Source organism: Mauremys mutica, chromosome 1, assembly GCF_020497125.1.
Source record: "Mauremys mutica isolate MM-2020 ecotype Southern chromosome 1, ASM2049712v1, whole genome shotgun sequence".
In the NCBI taxonomy this organism is placed as follows: Eukaryota; Metazoa; Chordata; order Testudines; family Geoemydidae; genus Mauremys; species Mauremys mutica.
This window is the reverse complement of record NC_059072.1, coordinates 372,162,445-372,180,090: the sequence shown is the minus strand read 5'-3', so window position 1 is coordinate 372,180,090 and position 17,646 is coordinate 372,162,445. Positions and strand designations below refer to the sequence as shown.

At 44.4% G+C, this 17,646-nt stretch overlaps 1 protein-coding gene and 1 pseudogene across 1 annotated transcript; both read right to left on the bottom strand.

Annotated features, from left to right (window-relative positions):
- Positions 1 to 1,639: 1,639 nt before the first annotated feature.
- On the bottom strand, positions 1,640 to 2,401 carry LOC123375583 (olfactory receptor 52N4-like). Its single transcript, XM_045026594.1, has one exon. It carries the CDS (start codon positions 2,399 to 2,401, stop codon positions 1,640 to 1,642), a length of 762 nt encoding a protein of 253 aa, XP_044882529.1.
- Positions 2,402 to 9,714: 7,313 nt separating this feature from the next.
- On the bottom strand, positions 9,715 to 10,857 carry LOC123363167 (annotated as a pseudogene).
- Between the last annotated feature and the right edge of the window lie 6,789 nt (positions 10,858 to 17,646).

Below are 17,646 nucleotides of genomic sequence, written 5' to 3'. Positions count from 1 at the left end.
TAGGGTACATATGTTTCAGACCTTTCACTAAGATAGATGATGATGAGCTAAAACATAAGGTCCATATTAAGGCTGTGACCTTTAAAATAGAGGATGCTTTGAAGTAGGTTGGCAGTAGGATGGGCTTTCCTAAATCCATAGTCTCTTAAACTTAACAGGTACACTACAACTTGGCACTTGGAAAGAACCGCTTAAGACAAAATGAACAAATGTAATACCAAACCACAAAAGGGCCATGATAACAAACTGACATCTATGATAAGTTAAAATCATTAATATACTAACCTTTAGGAAAAAGAAACCCCAACATTAGTAAGATGAAGAAATACGAACACGGAAAAGGGAACAAATCCCCTCCTGAATATGCATCAAACAGAATCACATCAGCGTAACATATTATAAAAGTGGCGTTACAGCCTAGGGCCGGTAGGAGGAGGAAATGTCATCCGTAGGAGGTGTCAGAACGATAGCCACTGGCGATGATGGGGAACGTGATGGTAATGAGGAAGATGATGGCCAACATTTCAGGTTGTTCTACAGGAGAAGGTGTGAGTATATGAATGTGCAGATGTACATTCAGTAAAAAGAATTCCTATAGTTTGAGTGTTGCAACTGCGCACATCGGGGTTCTAGACCATATAATAATTTGAATAATACCGGGCCTGATCTTGGGGCAAGAATCTGTCAACCCTCAAAGTGATATGTGGGGATTCTTAAATAACCAATATTATTAATGTATAATCCAGAGATCAGGCAACAAGATGTATCTGCCCCTTGCTGTAACCAACTTGTCCCCACTCCCCTCCCAGAGCTGAAATAGAACCCAGGAGTCCTGATTGGTTCACTATCTCCACAAAGTAACTAACAAAATAAAAATATAAATTAAAATTTTAAACCTAACCAGTGTCCCTTAAGTGATTTGCCACAGGATGTCAGAACAAGTTAGTATTAGAGCTGAGTGAGTGTAATATTTATTTTATTTTATTTTATTAACACAGGAATTAGACGCTTTGCTCCTGTCAGCTAATTACTAAGTTATCTGCCAAAAAACTAGAGTTTTCAAGGGTCTAATTAGCCCCTGGAATCACTGTTAGAGTTGCCACCCCAACCAAAATCTGAAATGGCTCCCTTGTAGCTGGGATGGGAGGAGGGAGGTGGAAATGATCCAGTGAGTGATGGGGGAGGGGTATAGAGGAGCAAGTGACAAGCATGGGGCTTTCAGGCGAAGAGGCAGAACCTTGGGAGAAGAGATCATGGAATCATAGAATATCAGGGTTGGAAGGGACCTCAGGAGGTCATCTAGTCCAACCACCTGCTCAAAGCAGGATCATTCCCCAACTGATGGGGCAAGGGGTGGAGTTTCAGGGGTCCAGTTACCAGCAATTAGGAAGGAGGCAACCCAGTGAATTGTACATGGACTGATTCCCCAGTTTCTCATGCTGACACAGCACAGTAATATCAGGAAAGAGTTTAATGTTTCTCTGACTATCCAGGAAGAGGGCCCAGCACCATGTCCCTGTTGAGCTCTGCACAGAGCTCAGTCTGAAAGCCAGTAGAAAACTTTAGGGCCCTTTATGAGTAAAGAGCCAGAGCAGCCTGCCCTGGATCTGTTTGGTCCTCACTTCGTAGATGATGGGGTTTAGCATGGGGGCACCAGGAGGTACACATTGCCCATAAGAACATAGAAATACAGGGGCACATTGTGGTCAAATTGGTGCGTGAGAAAGGAGAAGAGAGGTGGGATGTAAGAGGCTAAAGTGACACAGAGGTGGGAGCTGCAGGTCCCAAAAGTCTTGAGCCGGGCGTCCTTTGTGGGGAGGCTGAAGATGTCCCTGAGGATCTGGATATAGGACACAATGATAGAAAAAACATCCAGATCCATCACCAAGAATGTCACAGAGAGTCCGTAGTAACTACTGAAGCAAATGTCAGCACAGGCCAGTTTCACCATGGCCATGTGCTCGCAGTACGAGTGGGTGATGATGTTGATTCTACAATGTGGCCACCGCCTTGCCAGGAAGGGATGGGGCAGTACGAGCATGATGCCGCGCAGCACCACGGCCAGACCGATCTTGGCCACCACGGGTTTTGCCAGGATGGTGGAATGTCTCAGGGGATGGCAGATGGCCACGTAGCGATCCAAAGCCATGGCCACGAGGATTCCAGACCCCATCACTGAGAAGCAGTGAATGAAGTACATCTCAGTGAGGCAAGCACTGAAATCGATCTCCCTGGAATTGAACCAGAAGATGCTCAGCGTTTTGGGCACAACTGATGTAGGCAGGACCAGGTCCGTGACTGCCAGCATGTAGAGAAAATAGTATATGGGCCCATGGAGGCTCGGCTCTGTTATCACAATGTACAGGATGGTGAAGTTCCCCAAGATGGCTATGACGTACATGGTGCAGAACGGGATGGAGATCCAGACATGGCCATCTCCAAGCCAGGAATGCCCAGCAGGATGAAGGTGGAGGGGTTGGTGAAGTCAGTCATGTTGGAATCTGACATAGAGTAGGGGAGAAGGTGTCCAACTCTGAGGCAGAACAGTTTCTCCTGCATGTACCATACGTTACCCTGACTTCCTGTATGTGCCCAGGCTCTAGGGTGATGGTCACAGTACAAATGCCTGGATGGAGAGACAATGTTAATATGAGACATTTTCATTATTCAGAGAAATATGAACAATTGACTCTACTAAATCCTGTTCCAAATTTTATGCTGCTCAATGCGTCAATGATTCCTACATGTCGGGGAATGTTTAATTTAGAGAAGAGAGAAAAAAGGGACATATGATAGAGGAGAACAAACTAAAGAATGGAACTGATTACATTCAAGTGGAGAAACAGGAAACAGTTCCCAACCAGTACTTCTAAAGGGCTAACTCCCCAAACCTGAGGGGGAAAATCTGGAAAAGTGACTGAGAGGAAAAATGTATACAAAAAATGGGAATTAAAATTGGGAGTTCTTCAAGAAGAGTTTATTAGATAGCTAAAAATCCATGATTCTACAGTCAAGAAAGTGGAAAACTTCACCTAAAAGCCCAGTTCTGTGCCAAAGGGAAAAAAACAGTTGAGTGGGGCGGGAAGCAGTATATAAAAAATAGGGAAAAGAGAATGTAGTCATCAAGCAATACAAATTGGAAGTTATGAAAATCGATAAGGGATGTTAAAGACATTAGAGAAAGTGCATTCCTGGCAGTTATAAGGGTCACAAAAAGGAGGTTATTGAAGTACATTAAGAACAAAAGAAATCCTAGAAAATATTTAGACAAACTCCTAGAGAGTGAAAGAAAACTTTTTAATGGACCTGAAACCCAGGCCAGAGAAATGAAGAGAAGATGAAGATGTCTCAGGGGACCTTCTATATCTTCTGCCCTGTGCATGGAATTTTACAGTCCCAAACAAAGCCCACAGCCCAAGTGCCTGGAAAATTATTGTCCCAGGTTGGAGTCCAGGGTCACACTAGCATATCATGTGTCCTTACATGCTTTGATGACAGATAACAGCTAGTGATCATATTCTTAGGGAGGTGTATTGATTCTATGGCCTATTGTGAGAGGTAATTGTCCTTGATGGTCCATCAACACATAGCTGTGTAGCCTTATCTACAAGATAAGTGTCGCCCAGGAACACAACACGCGTCTTGATGAAAGTCCATGGCCAATATTCAATATTTTACACAGAAAAATGATATATAAATTTGGACAGAAAATATCATATTGCTTCCATATAAATCCATGCTATACCCACATTTTGAATATTGCATGCAGATGTGGTCTCCCCATGTGAAAAAAAAATATTAGAATTGGAAAAGGTTCAGGAAAGGGAAACAAAAATGATTAGGGGTATGGAATGACTTCTGTATGAGGAGACGATTAATAAGGCTGGGACTTTTCAGCTTGGAAAAGAGTTGGCTAAGGAGAGATATGATTGAGGTTTATTAAACCATGACTGATGTTTAGAAAGTAGATTGAGCTCCATGACGTGCTGGCTGGTGACAGGGTGCTGGATATACTGAAAGACTTTAAAGTCTTTCCTGACCTCACTGTGCTGTGTCAACGTGACAAGCTGGGGAATTGGTCTATGTACAATACAATGGTTGCCACCTTTCTAATGGCTGCTAACTGGACCCCCAAAAACCTGCCCCTGGCCTCACCTCTTCTGCCAACACTCCACACCTGTTTTGTCTCTTCTCCTCTGAGGACCTTGCCCTCTTTTCTTCTGCTTCCCCCTCACTTCTTGGATTGTTTCCACGTCCCAACCCTCACACCTAGCTGCAAGACAGACATTTCAGTTTTTCTTAGGGGTGGCAACTTTAACCATGACACTAGGAGCTATGCTAGGTTAGACCAAAGGTCCTTGGAGCCCAGTATCTGGTCCTCCAACATAGCCAATGTCAGATGCTTCAGAGGGAATGAACAAAACAGATAATTATCGAGTGATCCATTCCCCATCACCCTTTCCCAGCTTCCAGAAAACAGAGGCTTGGTACGTCATCCATCCCCATCTTGGCTAACAGTCATTGATGGACCTATCCCCCATGTATTCATCTAGTTCTTTTTGAAATATTTAATAGTTTTGGTCTTCACATCATCCTCTAGCAAAGAGATTCACATTTTGACTGTGTGTTGTGTGAAGAAAAACTTCCTTATGTTTGTTTTAAACCACTGCCAATTAATTTCATTGGTGATCCCTAGTTTTTGTGTTATGAGAAAGAGTAAATAACACTTCCTTATTTACATTCTCCACTCCATTCATGTAAAAGCAGCAATGCGTCCTGTGGCACCTTATAGACTAACAGATGTTTTGGAGCATGAGCTTTCGTGGGTGAATACCCACTTCGTCGGATGCATGTAGTGGAAATTTCCAGGGGCAGGGATATATATGCAAGCAAGAAGCAGGCTAGAGATAACGAGGTTAGTTCAATCGGGGAGGATGAGGCTTTCTTCTAGCTGCTGAGGTGTGAAAACCAAGGGAGAAGAAACTGGTTTTGTAGTTGGCAAGCCATTCACAATCTTTGTTTAATCCTGAGCTGATGGTGTCAAATTTGCAGATGAACTGAAGCTCAGCAGTTTCTCTTTGAAGTCTGGTCCTGAAGTTTTTTTGCTGCAGGATGGCCACCTTAAGATCTGCTATTGTGTGGCCAGGGATGTTGAAGTGTTCTCCTACAGGTTTTTGTATATTGCCATTCCTAGTAATAGAATCATAGATTATTAGGGTTGGAAGGGACCTCAGTAGATCATCTAATCCAACCCCCTGCTCAAAGCAGGACCAATCCCCAAATTGCCCCCTCAAGGATTGAATTCACAACCCTGGGTTTAGCAGGCCTATGATTGAACTAACCTTGTTATCTCTAGCCTGCTTCTTGGTTGCATATATATCCGTGCCCCTGGAAATTTCCACTACATGCATCCGACGAAGTGGGTATTAACCCACGAAAGCTCATGCTCCAAAACATCTGTTAATCTATAAGGTGCCACAGGACTCTTTGCCGCTTTTACAGATCCAGACTAACATGGCTACCCCTTTGATACTTCACTCCATTCATGATTTTATAGACCTCGCTCATATCTCCCCCTTAGTTGTCTGTTTCTCAAGTTGAAAAGACCTAACAAGTGTCCTTTAAGTGACTTGCCACAGGATTTCAGGACATCTTAGTATTAGAGCTGAAGGGGTCTCATCTTTAACATGGCTGCTCTTAAGTTCACTGAGGAAGGAAATGGTGTGCAGATCTTGAGTTGTCCTCTGTTTACCCTGATCTGGGTATCTCTTCTGCTGTCTAAAGTAGAGGAATTGTTTTAGAAACTGGTGAGTGAGGTTCCAGGGGGCCCCATTCTGATATTGTTCAATTAGTGTAAACTGCAAAGATTTGGTGTGAGAATCCCCAAACCGGGTGGTTATTCTAATACTTGGATTTAGCAAGACAGCAACAAAACAGCTTTCACAATGCTTTACTGCTTACACAGAAGCCAAAGCACAATTTCCTTAAAGCCACCCAGCCTTGGGCTGCCACCCAGACAGCCAAGTCAGGTATGATGATGATTATTGAAAATCTTGTTCATCATATAATAAAGTTCTATCAATACCAAAGGTTTATACACAGCACCTCCCAGGTGAATGAATATTTCAGATATTACTCAAATAATCACTTACAGCCAATTCTTATTAACAAAACTAAGATTTAGTAAAAAAGAGAGAGTATTCGTTATAAGATAATTATACATAGAAACATGATTAGAGTTTTTAATTCAGTTTCATAGAAGGGACGGCTGTCTTCAGGGTTCCAGAGAGTTCTTTCAGAATTAGTCAAGAGATTATAATCCAATGTTGAAATATTCATTATCAGGGCAGTCCAGGGTGTAACTGGAGACTTGTGACTCAAGCTTCCCCTGATGAAGTTTAAGCAGAGCTGTGATAAAAGGATCAGGTTCCAAGAGTCCTTTTGTACAGTTTGTGGGCAGCACAGCAGTCCTTTGGTGAACAACAGGCTTTTGAAGTAACCTTCTATTTCCTAAACAACACTGGTAATTAACTACCTGGATTAACATAAGGTTATTATCCATTAAGCAGTTTATAGAGAGTTCACAAGAAACTTTAAAGAGACATAATGAAAATGAGATTATTGCACCCAAGTTCCATCTAATAATATTTCCTTTTCATCTCTGAATTAACGGAATACAGCTCTTGACAGGAATCATTTGGTTACACTGCTAACCTCTAACAAGCTCCCGGTAAACAGAGACTACTAGAGTCACTAACTTCTTCCAGTTATTTAATAATACAAGTCTACATATCAAAGCTCTGGCTTACTTAAGGTGGAATAGTCATAGTTACCATTTACATACTTTTCTAACCTGTCTCTAAAGGGTAAATCTGGGTCAATAGCCTGCAAGTTCCTTAACATTTTCTGGCCATGTGTCACACAACCCCTTTTCCAAGGTCTGGGGCTGTTTGGTTTAGCGATCACGTGACCAGAAAAGGAGAAACTGGAACCAGCGTGTGCCCAAGGGGGAGCCCCGGGAAGGGTGGGCTGAAGCAATTGGAGAGTCTGGGGGAGCCGAGCCGAAGCTAGTGTCAGGGCCTTGGTGCTTGGCGGACAGGTTTCTGCTCCCAGAGGGAGGCACTAGAACGGAAGCTGCACTACAGAGCCAGAGGCAGGGCCTGAACACTGCTGTGAGTCAAAATCACAGGGGTCTTGTTTGTGGGCCCCAAACACATTTGGCAGGTGAGTGTCCAGCTGTATGAGCTTCAGCAGGGCTGTGGCACAAAACCTGGAGCTGCTACACCGATGTGGAAGGGGAGTGGACCTGGCCAGGGAGGTGCCACAAGATATTTTCTTCACCCAAATGTGGTTCCTCTGCCTTCTGTGTTTCCCCAAGTGCTCTCGTTCCAGAACTGATCCAGCCGGGCTTCCCTGAAGGAAATCTTTCTGGAACACACGGTGCCTATTTGGGGTCAGGGAGAGAGTTTGTGTCTCCCTTGGAAAGTGCTCCCCAGAATGGCAGAGACAGGGAGTCCCCGTTCTAGTGGGTTTCATCCCATCTCTCTCTCTCTATCCTGGTGCATTTAGGTCCAGCTCTCTCTCTCCTATGTAACTCACCCACCCACACACTTGCCTCCCTCTCTCTGTCACTTCTAAGTCCCTGGCCATTACCAACTAGCAGCCTGCAGCTGTGGTAGCCTATAGTCTATCTTACTTGCTTCCCTATATATCTTTTCTTATAAGTTTATTATTTTCTTATGGGTTTGTTTATTTGTTTTATTAATAAGTTTACAGATTTATATTAGAGTATATTTCACCTGTATCACAAGGGATCTGCAGGCCATATGCTGTATGTTGAGCTAAAGCAGTGAGCAGATATGAAAAAGTGCATGCAGAACCTCTCTTGAAGTTGCAAAGCAGTAGGAATAGCGGCTGCAACCTTGCACATTCTAGACAGGCATGCGCCAGGGTCTGCCTCATGACACAAAATGGGCAGGCATCTGGACTCGGGGTGAACTGTACCACGTATATGCCTGTGCCCATGGCTCCATGAAGGAGCCACCAACCAATATCCTCAGTGGACCGTGGGACCAGGATGGAGTACTTTCTGGAACACCGGGTTCCTCACCCTCTGCGGCTGGGACTAGGTTTCTCCAATTGGTATCAGCGTATTTGAGAAAGTGAAGTGTGTGGAGCATGAGCATGTAAAGTTGTTCCTTTGGTGGAATTCAGAAATGAACCAGATGCAGGGTGTGCAGCTGGCTCCGGTTCAGGAAGGGAGGGAGCCAGAGGGACTCATGGGACAGGAGCCCAATCAAGAATTCCAGAGGCACTGGGGTGAGGGGTGGGTGGGGAGCCCCTTTTTTAGGACCTGTTCAAGGAAAACCCGAGCAGTAGGCAATAAGAAAGGCCCCACCTCCTGGAGTATGTGCAAGGGAGTCTGAAGGGTGAAGAGCCCAAGGTGAGCTCTGAGATGAGAGCTGCCACCATGGCCACTAAATGGTGGGCCGAGAACTGGGCCAGTCAAATGCTGGAGGAATGGGCCTGGGCAAGATGGAAACAAAGTATGAACATGCCGTACACACAGGAGTGGTGCAACCCATCGATCTCCACCTGGACATAGGTAAATGCGGAATTGTCATCCGGGTGTTGGTTGTCCCAGACGTCCAGCAGGGAGTGATGAGGATTCCTTCAGCAGCCTGGCTGCCCTCAATCCCTGAGCGATTCCAGTGATCACTCTCTGGCTCGGCCACTTTTACCACACTGTAGCCCACGGAGATGGGCAAAGACGGAGAAGACCACCGCTGCGGCGACTGTACCGGTGGCACCACACAACCCATCTCTGTCTCCAGATAGGGAAAGGGAGGTGTGGGGAAGAGAGCAGCCCCTGAAGGGCCAGAGAGGGGAGACAAAAAGCCACCCCCTGACATTCATCCAAGGACAGGGGAAATGAGAAAACCCCTCAGTGGCAGCAGTATGGAAGAAGGAGGGGACACAAATGAGTAGGGCTTCTCTCCCCCCTCTCCCCACAGCTCCTGCCTCCGCTTGGGCTCGGGGCAGCCTGATATGAGGGCTTCTTCTGTGGCTCCATCAGGGGCAGCCTGGGCTCTTCTCCTCCCCCCTGCAGCTCCTACTGGGCCTGGAGACTTGAACTCCTGCCAGATGAAGCTGAGGCAGTCTGGGCTCGGGGCTTCTGCCCCCTTCTGCTGAGCTGCTCCACACGAATCACAGGCTGATTGCCATGTTCTGTTCAATCCCTCTGAAGGACCTGGCACTGGGCACTGATAGAAGACAGGCTACTGGGCTACATGGACCGTTGGTGTTACCCGGAATGGCCATTCTGATCTTCTTAGTTAGACCCCAGATGTTTCTGCTTCCTGCTGTAACACACTATACCCCATTCCCTTCCCAGGGCTGAGATAGATCCCAGGAGTCAGTTCCTAACTGTCAGGGTGGCTAAACACTGGAATAAATTGCTTAGGGAGGTTGTGGAATCTCCATCTCTGGAGATATTTAAGAGTAGGTAAGATAAATGTCTATCCGGGATGGTCTAGACAGTATTTGGTCCTGCCAGGAGGGCAGGGGACTGGTCTCGATGATCTCTCGAGGTCCCTTCCAGTCCTACAGTCTATGAATCTATGTATCATGAGGGGGTCTCTCTCTCCACAGAGTTAGTAACAAAGTAAGAATAAACAGAAGAGATGGGGCAAGATTACAGTTTCAGGGGCCAAGCTACCAGGAACCCATTGTAGTGTGAATAGAGTGACTCCCCATTTCATCACATTGACACAGCACAGTCAGGACAGGAAAGGGTTTAATGTCTCTCTGTCTGTCCAGTAAGCGATTCAGGGAAGAGACCCCAGCACCATGCACCAGCCAGCTCTGCACAGAGCTCAATCTGAGAGCCAGATCCCATGGAGAAAACATGTATTCATCCTTATGAGTAAAGAGCTGGAGCAGCCTGCCCCGGATCTGTTTGGTTCTCAACCCATAGATGATGGGGTGTAACACGGGGGGCACTAGCAGGTACACACTGACAATGAGAACAAGGAAATGCACTGGCACATTGTGGCCAAACCGCTGTGTGAGAGAGGAGAATAAACCTGGGACGTACAAAGCTAAGATGGCACAAAGATGAGAGATGCAGGTCCCAAAAGTTTTGAGCCGGGCATCCTTTGTGGGAAGGCGGAAGATGGCCCGGAGGATCTGAATATAGGATATGGCAATAAAAACCACATCCATTCCGATCACCGAGAGAAGATCAAACAGGCCATAGTAACTACTGATGCGGATGTCAGCGCAGGCAAGCTTCACCACAGCCATATGTCCACAATAGGAGTGGGAGATGATGCTGGTTCTGCAATATGGCCACTGACTCGCCAGTAAGGGATAGGGTAATGTGAGTATGCCACTACACAGCACCACGGCCAGGCCTATCTTGGCCACAACAGAGTTTGTCAGGGTCTTTGAATATCTCAGAGGATTGCAGATGGCCACGTAGCGATCAAAAGCCATGGCCACGAGGATTCCAGATTCCATCGTTTAGAAGGAATGAATAAAGTACATCTGGGTGAGGCAGGCACTGAAACTGATATCCCTGGAATTGAACCAGAAGATGCTCAGCATTTTCGGTAGCGTGGAGGTGGAGATGGCCAGGTCGGTGACAGCCAGCATGCAGAGGAAATAGAACATGGGCCCATGGAGGCTCGACTCCCTCTTCACGATGAACAGGATGGTGAAGTTCCCCAACACGGCTATGGCGTACATAGCACAGAAGGGAATGGAGATCCAGATATGGGCAGCCTCTAGGCCAGGAATGCCCAGCAGGATGAAGGTGGAGGGGTTGGTGAAGTTGGTTGTGTTGGAATTTGACATGGAGTAGGTGAGAAAGTATCCAACTCTAAGGCATAAGGGTGTCTCCTGCATGTACTGTGTATTCCCCTGACTTTCTGTGTGCTCCTAGTATCTTGAGTGATGGTTGCAGTAGAAAAGCCTGAATGGAGAGACAATGTTTATATGAGACACCGCATGCAATGGTGGAGGCTGTTCTCATGGGAGAAGCAGATTCATCACTCTATGCACACTGAAAAATGACATTTTCATTATTCAGAGAAAATAACTATGAACAGTGAACCTACTAAATACAATTCCATATTTTGTTGTGCTCCCTGCATTAATAATTCCTACACTTTGTGATGGGGGAAACTTAAGAGGCACCAGCAGGAAACACAAGTGTGGATACTGGTTATCTATCATTGTTCCTTAATGCAATGAGATCTAGGCAAGGGAGTCCATGCTTTAGGGAGTTCCCCATTCATCCACTTGCTCGAAATCTCAGTGTTAAAAAAAAATACTTATGTTAAGAGTATAGCATATATAAAAGGGATTTCCAATACAGGCTTTGCGAATGGTGGAGGCTGCCATATGCAAACAGACATAAAAGTCTGGGACTTTTAGGTTACACAACAGACAAAGAAGAGAGCATATGATATAGCAAAGAAAAATAAAAATTTAAACTGATTTACATTCAAATGGACAGTTCCCAGCCAATACTATCTATAGACACTTAGTGCTCCAAGAGGACTAATTTCCCAAAGCTGAGGAAAACTGTCAACCAAACTGATCGGGAAGAAAAAATTACACAGAAAAATATGAATGAAAATTGGTGAATCTTTGATAACAGTTTATTAGATAGTGAAAAATTCATGATTCCACAGTCAGCAAAGTGAGCAACTTTGGGAAAAAAACCACTTCAGTGGGAAAGTGAAGGCAGCAATTGGGGGAGGAGAGGGGAAACCATATGCAGCAAGGTGGAGAAGGGGAAAATAGATACCTAAGAATAGAGTTCGGAAGTTATGAAAATTGATAAGGGGCATTAAGACATATGGGTAAACTCCATGTTTGGCAGGGCCATGGATCACAAAAGGAGGTTATTAAGTATGTTAACAACAAGAGAAATCCTAGAAAAGTTTTATGTCAATTGCTGTGTTGTAAAGTATTAAAAAATAAAGGGAAAGGGTTTTTTTGTTATTAAAGAATTCACAAGGTTAAGAAACAATGGAAAAGCTGGTATGGGAATAGTTAAAAAAAAATCTAGAATTGTAAGTATTGCCAGTCACCAACAGGGTTTATTTTAAACAGATCTTGTCAAATAAACCAGATTTCATCCTATTATGAGAGTACACATTGGTTGATCAAGGGTACACATTTGGTGGATCAAGGGAACAACACAGATGTAACAAACCTTTGATTTAGTAGGGGAAATATTGACTTAAAAATTAATACTCTATTGTATCAGTAGCAAACGTAAAATGGACTGAAAGCTGGCTAACTGATGGATCTCAGAAAGCAGTTGTCAATAGGCCTTCATCAGTAAATGCAGCTGTTTGTAGTAGGGTTCTATAGGGATCAATTCTAGGCCGGATGCTATTCAATATTTTCATCAATGATCTGGAAGCAAATCGAAAATCACTGCAGATAAAATTTGCAGATGACCCAAAGATTGAATCCAAAGATTGGAGCATTTGGAAAGTGGGTCCCATGTAAACAAAATGTTTTAATACAGGCAAATGTAAAATGATCCTCCCAGAACAGGCAACGCAGGCCCGACCCACAGGCTAGGGCATTGTATAATGGAACCCAAGGCCCCTGAAAAGGATTGTGGGGACATTGTGGACAACCAGCTCTTCGTGAGCTCCCAGTGTGACACTGTAGCATAAAGGGATGATGTGGTCCTCGGTGTGGTGAGTTGGAGCAGGGGAAGGATTTTTCTTCTGCACATGGGATTGGTGAAACAAACTGCATCCAGTTCTGGGGTCTACATTTGAAAAAAAGATGTTGAAAACTTGGAGATGGTGCAGAAAAGAGCCACAAAAATGATTGGTGGATAGAGAAAAAGCCGGATTGTTCGACTTGAAGGTGTGTATCTCTTTAACTTATCAAAAAGATGATCAAGCGGAGACTTTCATGGGGAGAAAATCATGGGTAATAACGGGATCTGTAATCTACTGGAGAAAGGCTGAGCGAGACCAAAAGGGTTGGAAGCTGAAGCAGAGCAAATTCCAGCTAGAAATTAGGGCCAAATATTTAGCACTGAGGGTGATTAACCACTTGGACACACTGAGAAGGGAAGTGTTGGATTCTCCAATTCCCCATGTTGGCAGATCCAGACTGGATGATTTTCTGGAAGATCTGCTTGAAGGGTTGTTTACACTTAAAATGCTACAGCCGTGCTGCCATAGAGCTTACAGTACTTACACAGATGGAAGGGATCTCCCCTCAGCACAGGTAATCCCCGAGAGGTGGTAGTTAGGTTGATGGAAGAATTCATCTCATGCTGTCTACACCAGGGCACAGACTATCCAATAAATTCTTGGAATGTATTGGAGAGACTTTTTTGTTCCAGAAGCTGGAGAAGCCTACTTGGAGAGAGGTTGTTCTAGACTTAATTTTGACAAATAAGGAGGAACTGGTTGAGAATTTGAAAGTGGAAAGCAACTTGGGGGAAAGTGATCGTGAAATGATAGAGTACACGATTCTAAGGAATGGTAGGAGGGAAAACAGCAAAATAAAGACAATGGATTTCAAGAAGGCAGATTTTAGCAAACTCAGGGAGTTGGTAGGTAAGATTTTGTGGGAAGCAAGTCTAAGGGGAAAAACATTAGAAGACAACTGGCAGTTTTTCAGAGAGACATTAGTAAGGCCACAAGAGCAAACTATCCCTCTGCATAGGAAAGATAGGATGTATGGCAAGAGACCACAGTGGCTTAACTAGGAGATGTTGAATGATCTAAAAAACAAAAAAAAGGATTCTAAAGAAGTGGAAACAAGGTCACATTACAAAGGAGGAATATAAACAAATAACATGTATGTAGGGGCAAAATTAGAAAGGCCAAGGCACAAAATGAGATCAATCTAGCTAGAGACATAGAGGGTAAAAAGAAAACATTCTACAAATACCTTAGAAGCAAGCGGAAGACCAAGGACAGGGTAGGTCCGTTACTAAATGAAGGGGGGAAAACAAGAATAATAAATGTGGAAATGGTAGAGGTGCTTAATGACTTCTTTGTTTCAGTTTTCACCAAGAAAGTTGTTGGTATGTAGATACCTAACATAGAGAATGACAGTGAAAATGGGATAGGTTCTGAGTCTAAAATAGGGAAAGAACAAGTAAAAAGTTACTTGGACAAGTTAGGTGTCTTCAAGTCAGCAGGGCCTGACGAAAGGCATCCTAGAATACTCTGAGGGAACTGACTGAGGAGATATCTGAGCCATTAGCTATTATCTTTGAAAAGTGATGGGAGTCAGGGAAGATTCTGGAAGACTGGTAAAGAGCACATATAGTGCCTGTCTATAAAAAGGGAAATAAGGGTAACCCAGGCAATTAAAGACCAGTCAGCTTCACTTCTGTACCAGGTAAGATAATGGAGCAAATAATTAAGGAATCAATTTGCAAACATCTAGAGGATAATAAGGGGATAAGTGATAGTCATCATGGATTTGTCCAGAAGAAATCATGTCAAACAAACCTGACAGCTTTCTGTGACAGGGTAACAAGCCCTGTGGATGTGGGGAAGCAGTAGATGTGGTATATTTAGACGTTAGTACAGCTTTTGATACAGTCTCGCATAACCTTCTCATTAGGAAACTAGGGAAATACAACCTAGATGGAGCTACTATAAGGTGGGTGCATAACTGGCTGGATAACCGCTACCAGAGAGTAGTTATCAATGGCTCACAGTGATGCTGGAAGGACATAACAAATGGGGTTCCCCAGGGAACAGTTGTGGTTCCGGTTCTTTTCAATGTCTTCATCAACGGTTTAGATCATGGCATGGAGAGTACACTTATTAAGTTTGCAGATGATACTAAGTTGGGAGGGATTGAATGCTTTTTGAGAATCAGATAAACATTCAAAACGATCTGGAAAAACTGGATAAAGGGATGATTAGGGGTCTTGAAAACACGACCTATGAGGGAAGACTGAAAGATCTAGGTTTGTTCAGTCTGAATAAGAGAAGACTGAGGGGGGATATGATAACAATTTTCAAATACCTACAAGTTTATTACAAGGAGGGAGAAAAAGTGTTCTCCTTAACCTCTGAAGAGAAGACAAGAAGCAATGGACTTAAATTGCAGCAAGGGCGGTTCAGGTTGGACATAAGGAAATCTTCCTAACTATCAGGGTGGTTAGGCACTGGAATAAGTTGCCTAGAGGGGTTGTGGAATATCAGCGATGTTATAAATGCTGCTGCTTCTTCCATGAGTGCAGGGGACTGGACTTGATGACCTCTTGAGGTCCCTTCCAGTTCTTTGATTCTATGATATAGCTTCATCTCTCTGGGGTGTGGATTTTTTTTGCTGTTTCAAAAAAATGGAAATGCAGTGTTAAGTTATATTAGCAGAAGTACAACATGCAAATCACGGCATGTGATAGTATTCCTCTACTCTGTGTGGGTTAGGTCTCAGTTGGAGTAATGTGTCCATTTTTGCTCACTAATGTATAGAAAGGATGTAGAGAAACTGGAAAATATCCATAGTCAAGTAAGAAATGTTATGCAAAGGATGCAAATGCAAGCTGTATGAGCTGAAGGAACCAGTATGTTTAAATGGAAAAGAGGAGATTAATGGGGGACATGATAGTGGTCTTCAAACACTTGAAAGGCTGCCATAAAAAGGTGGAGGAAAGTTATTCTGTCTTACCGCAGAAGAGCACGACATTTAGTCATTGTAGGTTGTGCTGGTGGCATCACCTGTAGCTAAGGCTGTCTGACACCTTCCATTAGAAGAACTCATTTTCAGTTGCTCATAAATTTGATAAATTTTCAGTGTTTGGACTGAAATTTCCCATGCTGGGGTCTGCTTCGAGAAGAATTATTTTTTGGAAAGTTTCAGGCGTAACAGTTCAGCAGACTTCTCTAATGAAGCTAGGAAAAGTATGAATTACCCATGTTGAAAACTTCTCATTATTCTTCTAGTGAGGAGCCCTAGCACCTCCAAGCTTTCTAGCAGATAAAAGTCAGGTAACAGCCTCTGTCCCTCTGCCCCATTAACATACAGAGCCCTGAAATGCAAGAGGAGGGGGTGACAGTGTCTGTGCATTAGCACACAGCTGGCTCCTGACGTCTGTACTCTGTTTTTTCTCCAAGGGGAGTTTTGCCTCAGTGGGGCCTGAGGAAAGCATGGGCCGTAGTCTCAAAATTTGGCCTTGTATTGCCCATCTACTGACATCTTTCACCTTGAAGGATTCACTGTGCCACTGAAATGCACCACCTGGGGCTGGAGTCCATCAGGTGGAATGACCAGAGGAACAGAGAAAAGAGTGAGATTTTGGCCAGTGATTCTTTAACAAACTCATCACTTATGGCAAGGGCCGTGGGATGTGTCATGGTTGTGCAGAGCGGAAAGACCACAGACTTAGTCTCTATCCTACCACATCCATGTTGCATTGGGTTTGTCGATCAGGTGAGCTCCTCAGAGAGAGATGGGTACCTGTGAATTCTGAGATCGAAGTGTCCTTCCTAGGAATCCCCCTCAGGTATCCGTGACCCACACCTCTCTCAAGCCAGCATCATCAGCAACATCCCACGCCAAGAACCGATTCAGGGGTGTGCATAGTTTATAATATAGCTCTGTGCAGTCCCCATGGGGTTTTCTCAGTCTCTAGAGGAGAAGAGAGCATCTGAATGCAAACAGGCTGTAGACAAGCCTGTCTCCACTTCTGTGCTAATTATCCAGCGTTAGGAGTAAACAGTAATTAAGGAACCTTCCCAAAGGGAGATGAGAACTCCTGGGCTCTGTGCTGAGTCAGGGAGGAATTGGCTGCTCTATACATTTATGTGCATGTATTTAAAAATTATTGTTGATGAGTAAGGAAACTAGGGATAATGCCTAACTCTCCAGAGGATCTGATGTCCTGTAAATTGTCAGGATTCAGAGAGATCTAGAGAAAGTTGACTAAGATGAGACACAAGCACTTAGAGGAAACACATGGGGCTGTCACTAAGGGATCAGAGATCAGTACTTCTCATCAGTAATTATCATCAGACTGTGTAGCACATTTCATTGAGTGATCTTCAAAACATCTAGCAAAGGAAAGTCACTATGAACCATCCCCATTTCATTGATCTGTAAACTGAGGCACAGGGAGACATGACTTGTCTAAGGTCACATAGAGACTGACTCTCAGAACCCAAGTGCTTCCATAACCACAGTCTCTCTGTCAGTAAGTGACCACATGACAACAGGGAAAGGACTCATGGTCTTCCAGGGCTTCTTCACTGGAGCGGGGGAAGGAATTCCCTGGGGTGAAAGCTGGAAGTGGGATATCAGTCTGGGCCCCCTTTCACACTGTGAGGCTGTGACAAGCTGCAGTCTCAGATCTTCACGCAGCGCACAGTCAACTTGTGGAACTCCTTACCTGAGGAGGTTGTGAAGGCTAGGACTATAACAATGTTTAAAACGGAACTGGATAAATTCATGGTGGCTAAGTCCATAAATGGCTATTAGCCAGGATGGGTAAGAATGGTGTCCCTAGCCTCTGTTCGTCAGAGGATGGAGATAGATGGCAGGAGGAAGATCACTTGATCGTTGCCTGTTAGGTTCACTCCCTCTGGGGCACCTGGCATTGGCCACTGTCGGTAGACAGATACTGGGCTAGATGGA

Bases quoted from the DNA above. Each gene is read 5' to 3' on its own strand.
- LOC123375583 (XM_045026594.1), bottom strand. From the start codon at position 2,401: ATGTACGTCATAGCCATCTTGGGGAACTTCACCATCCTGTACATTGTG.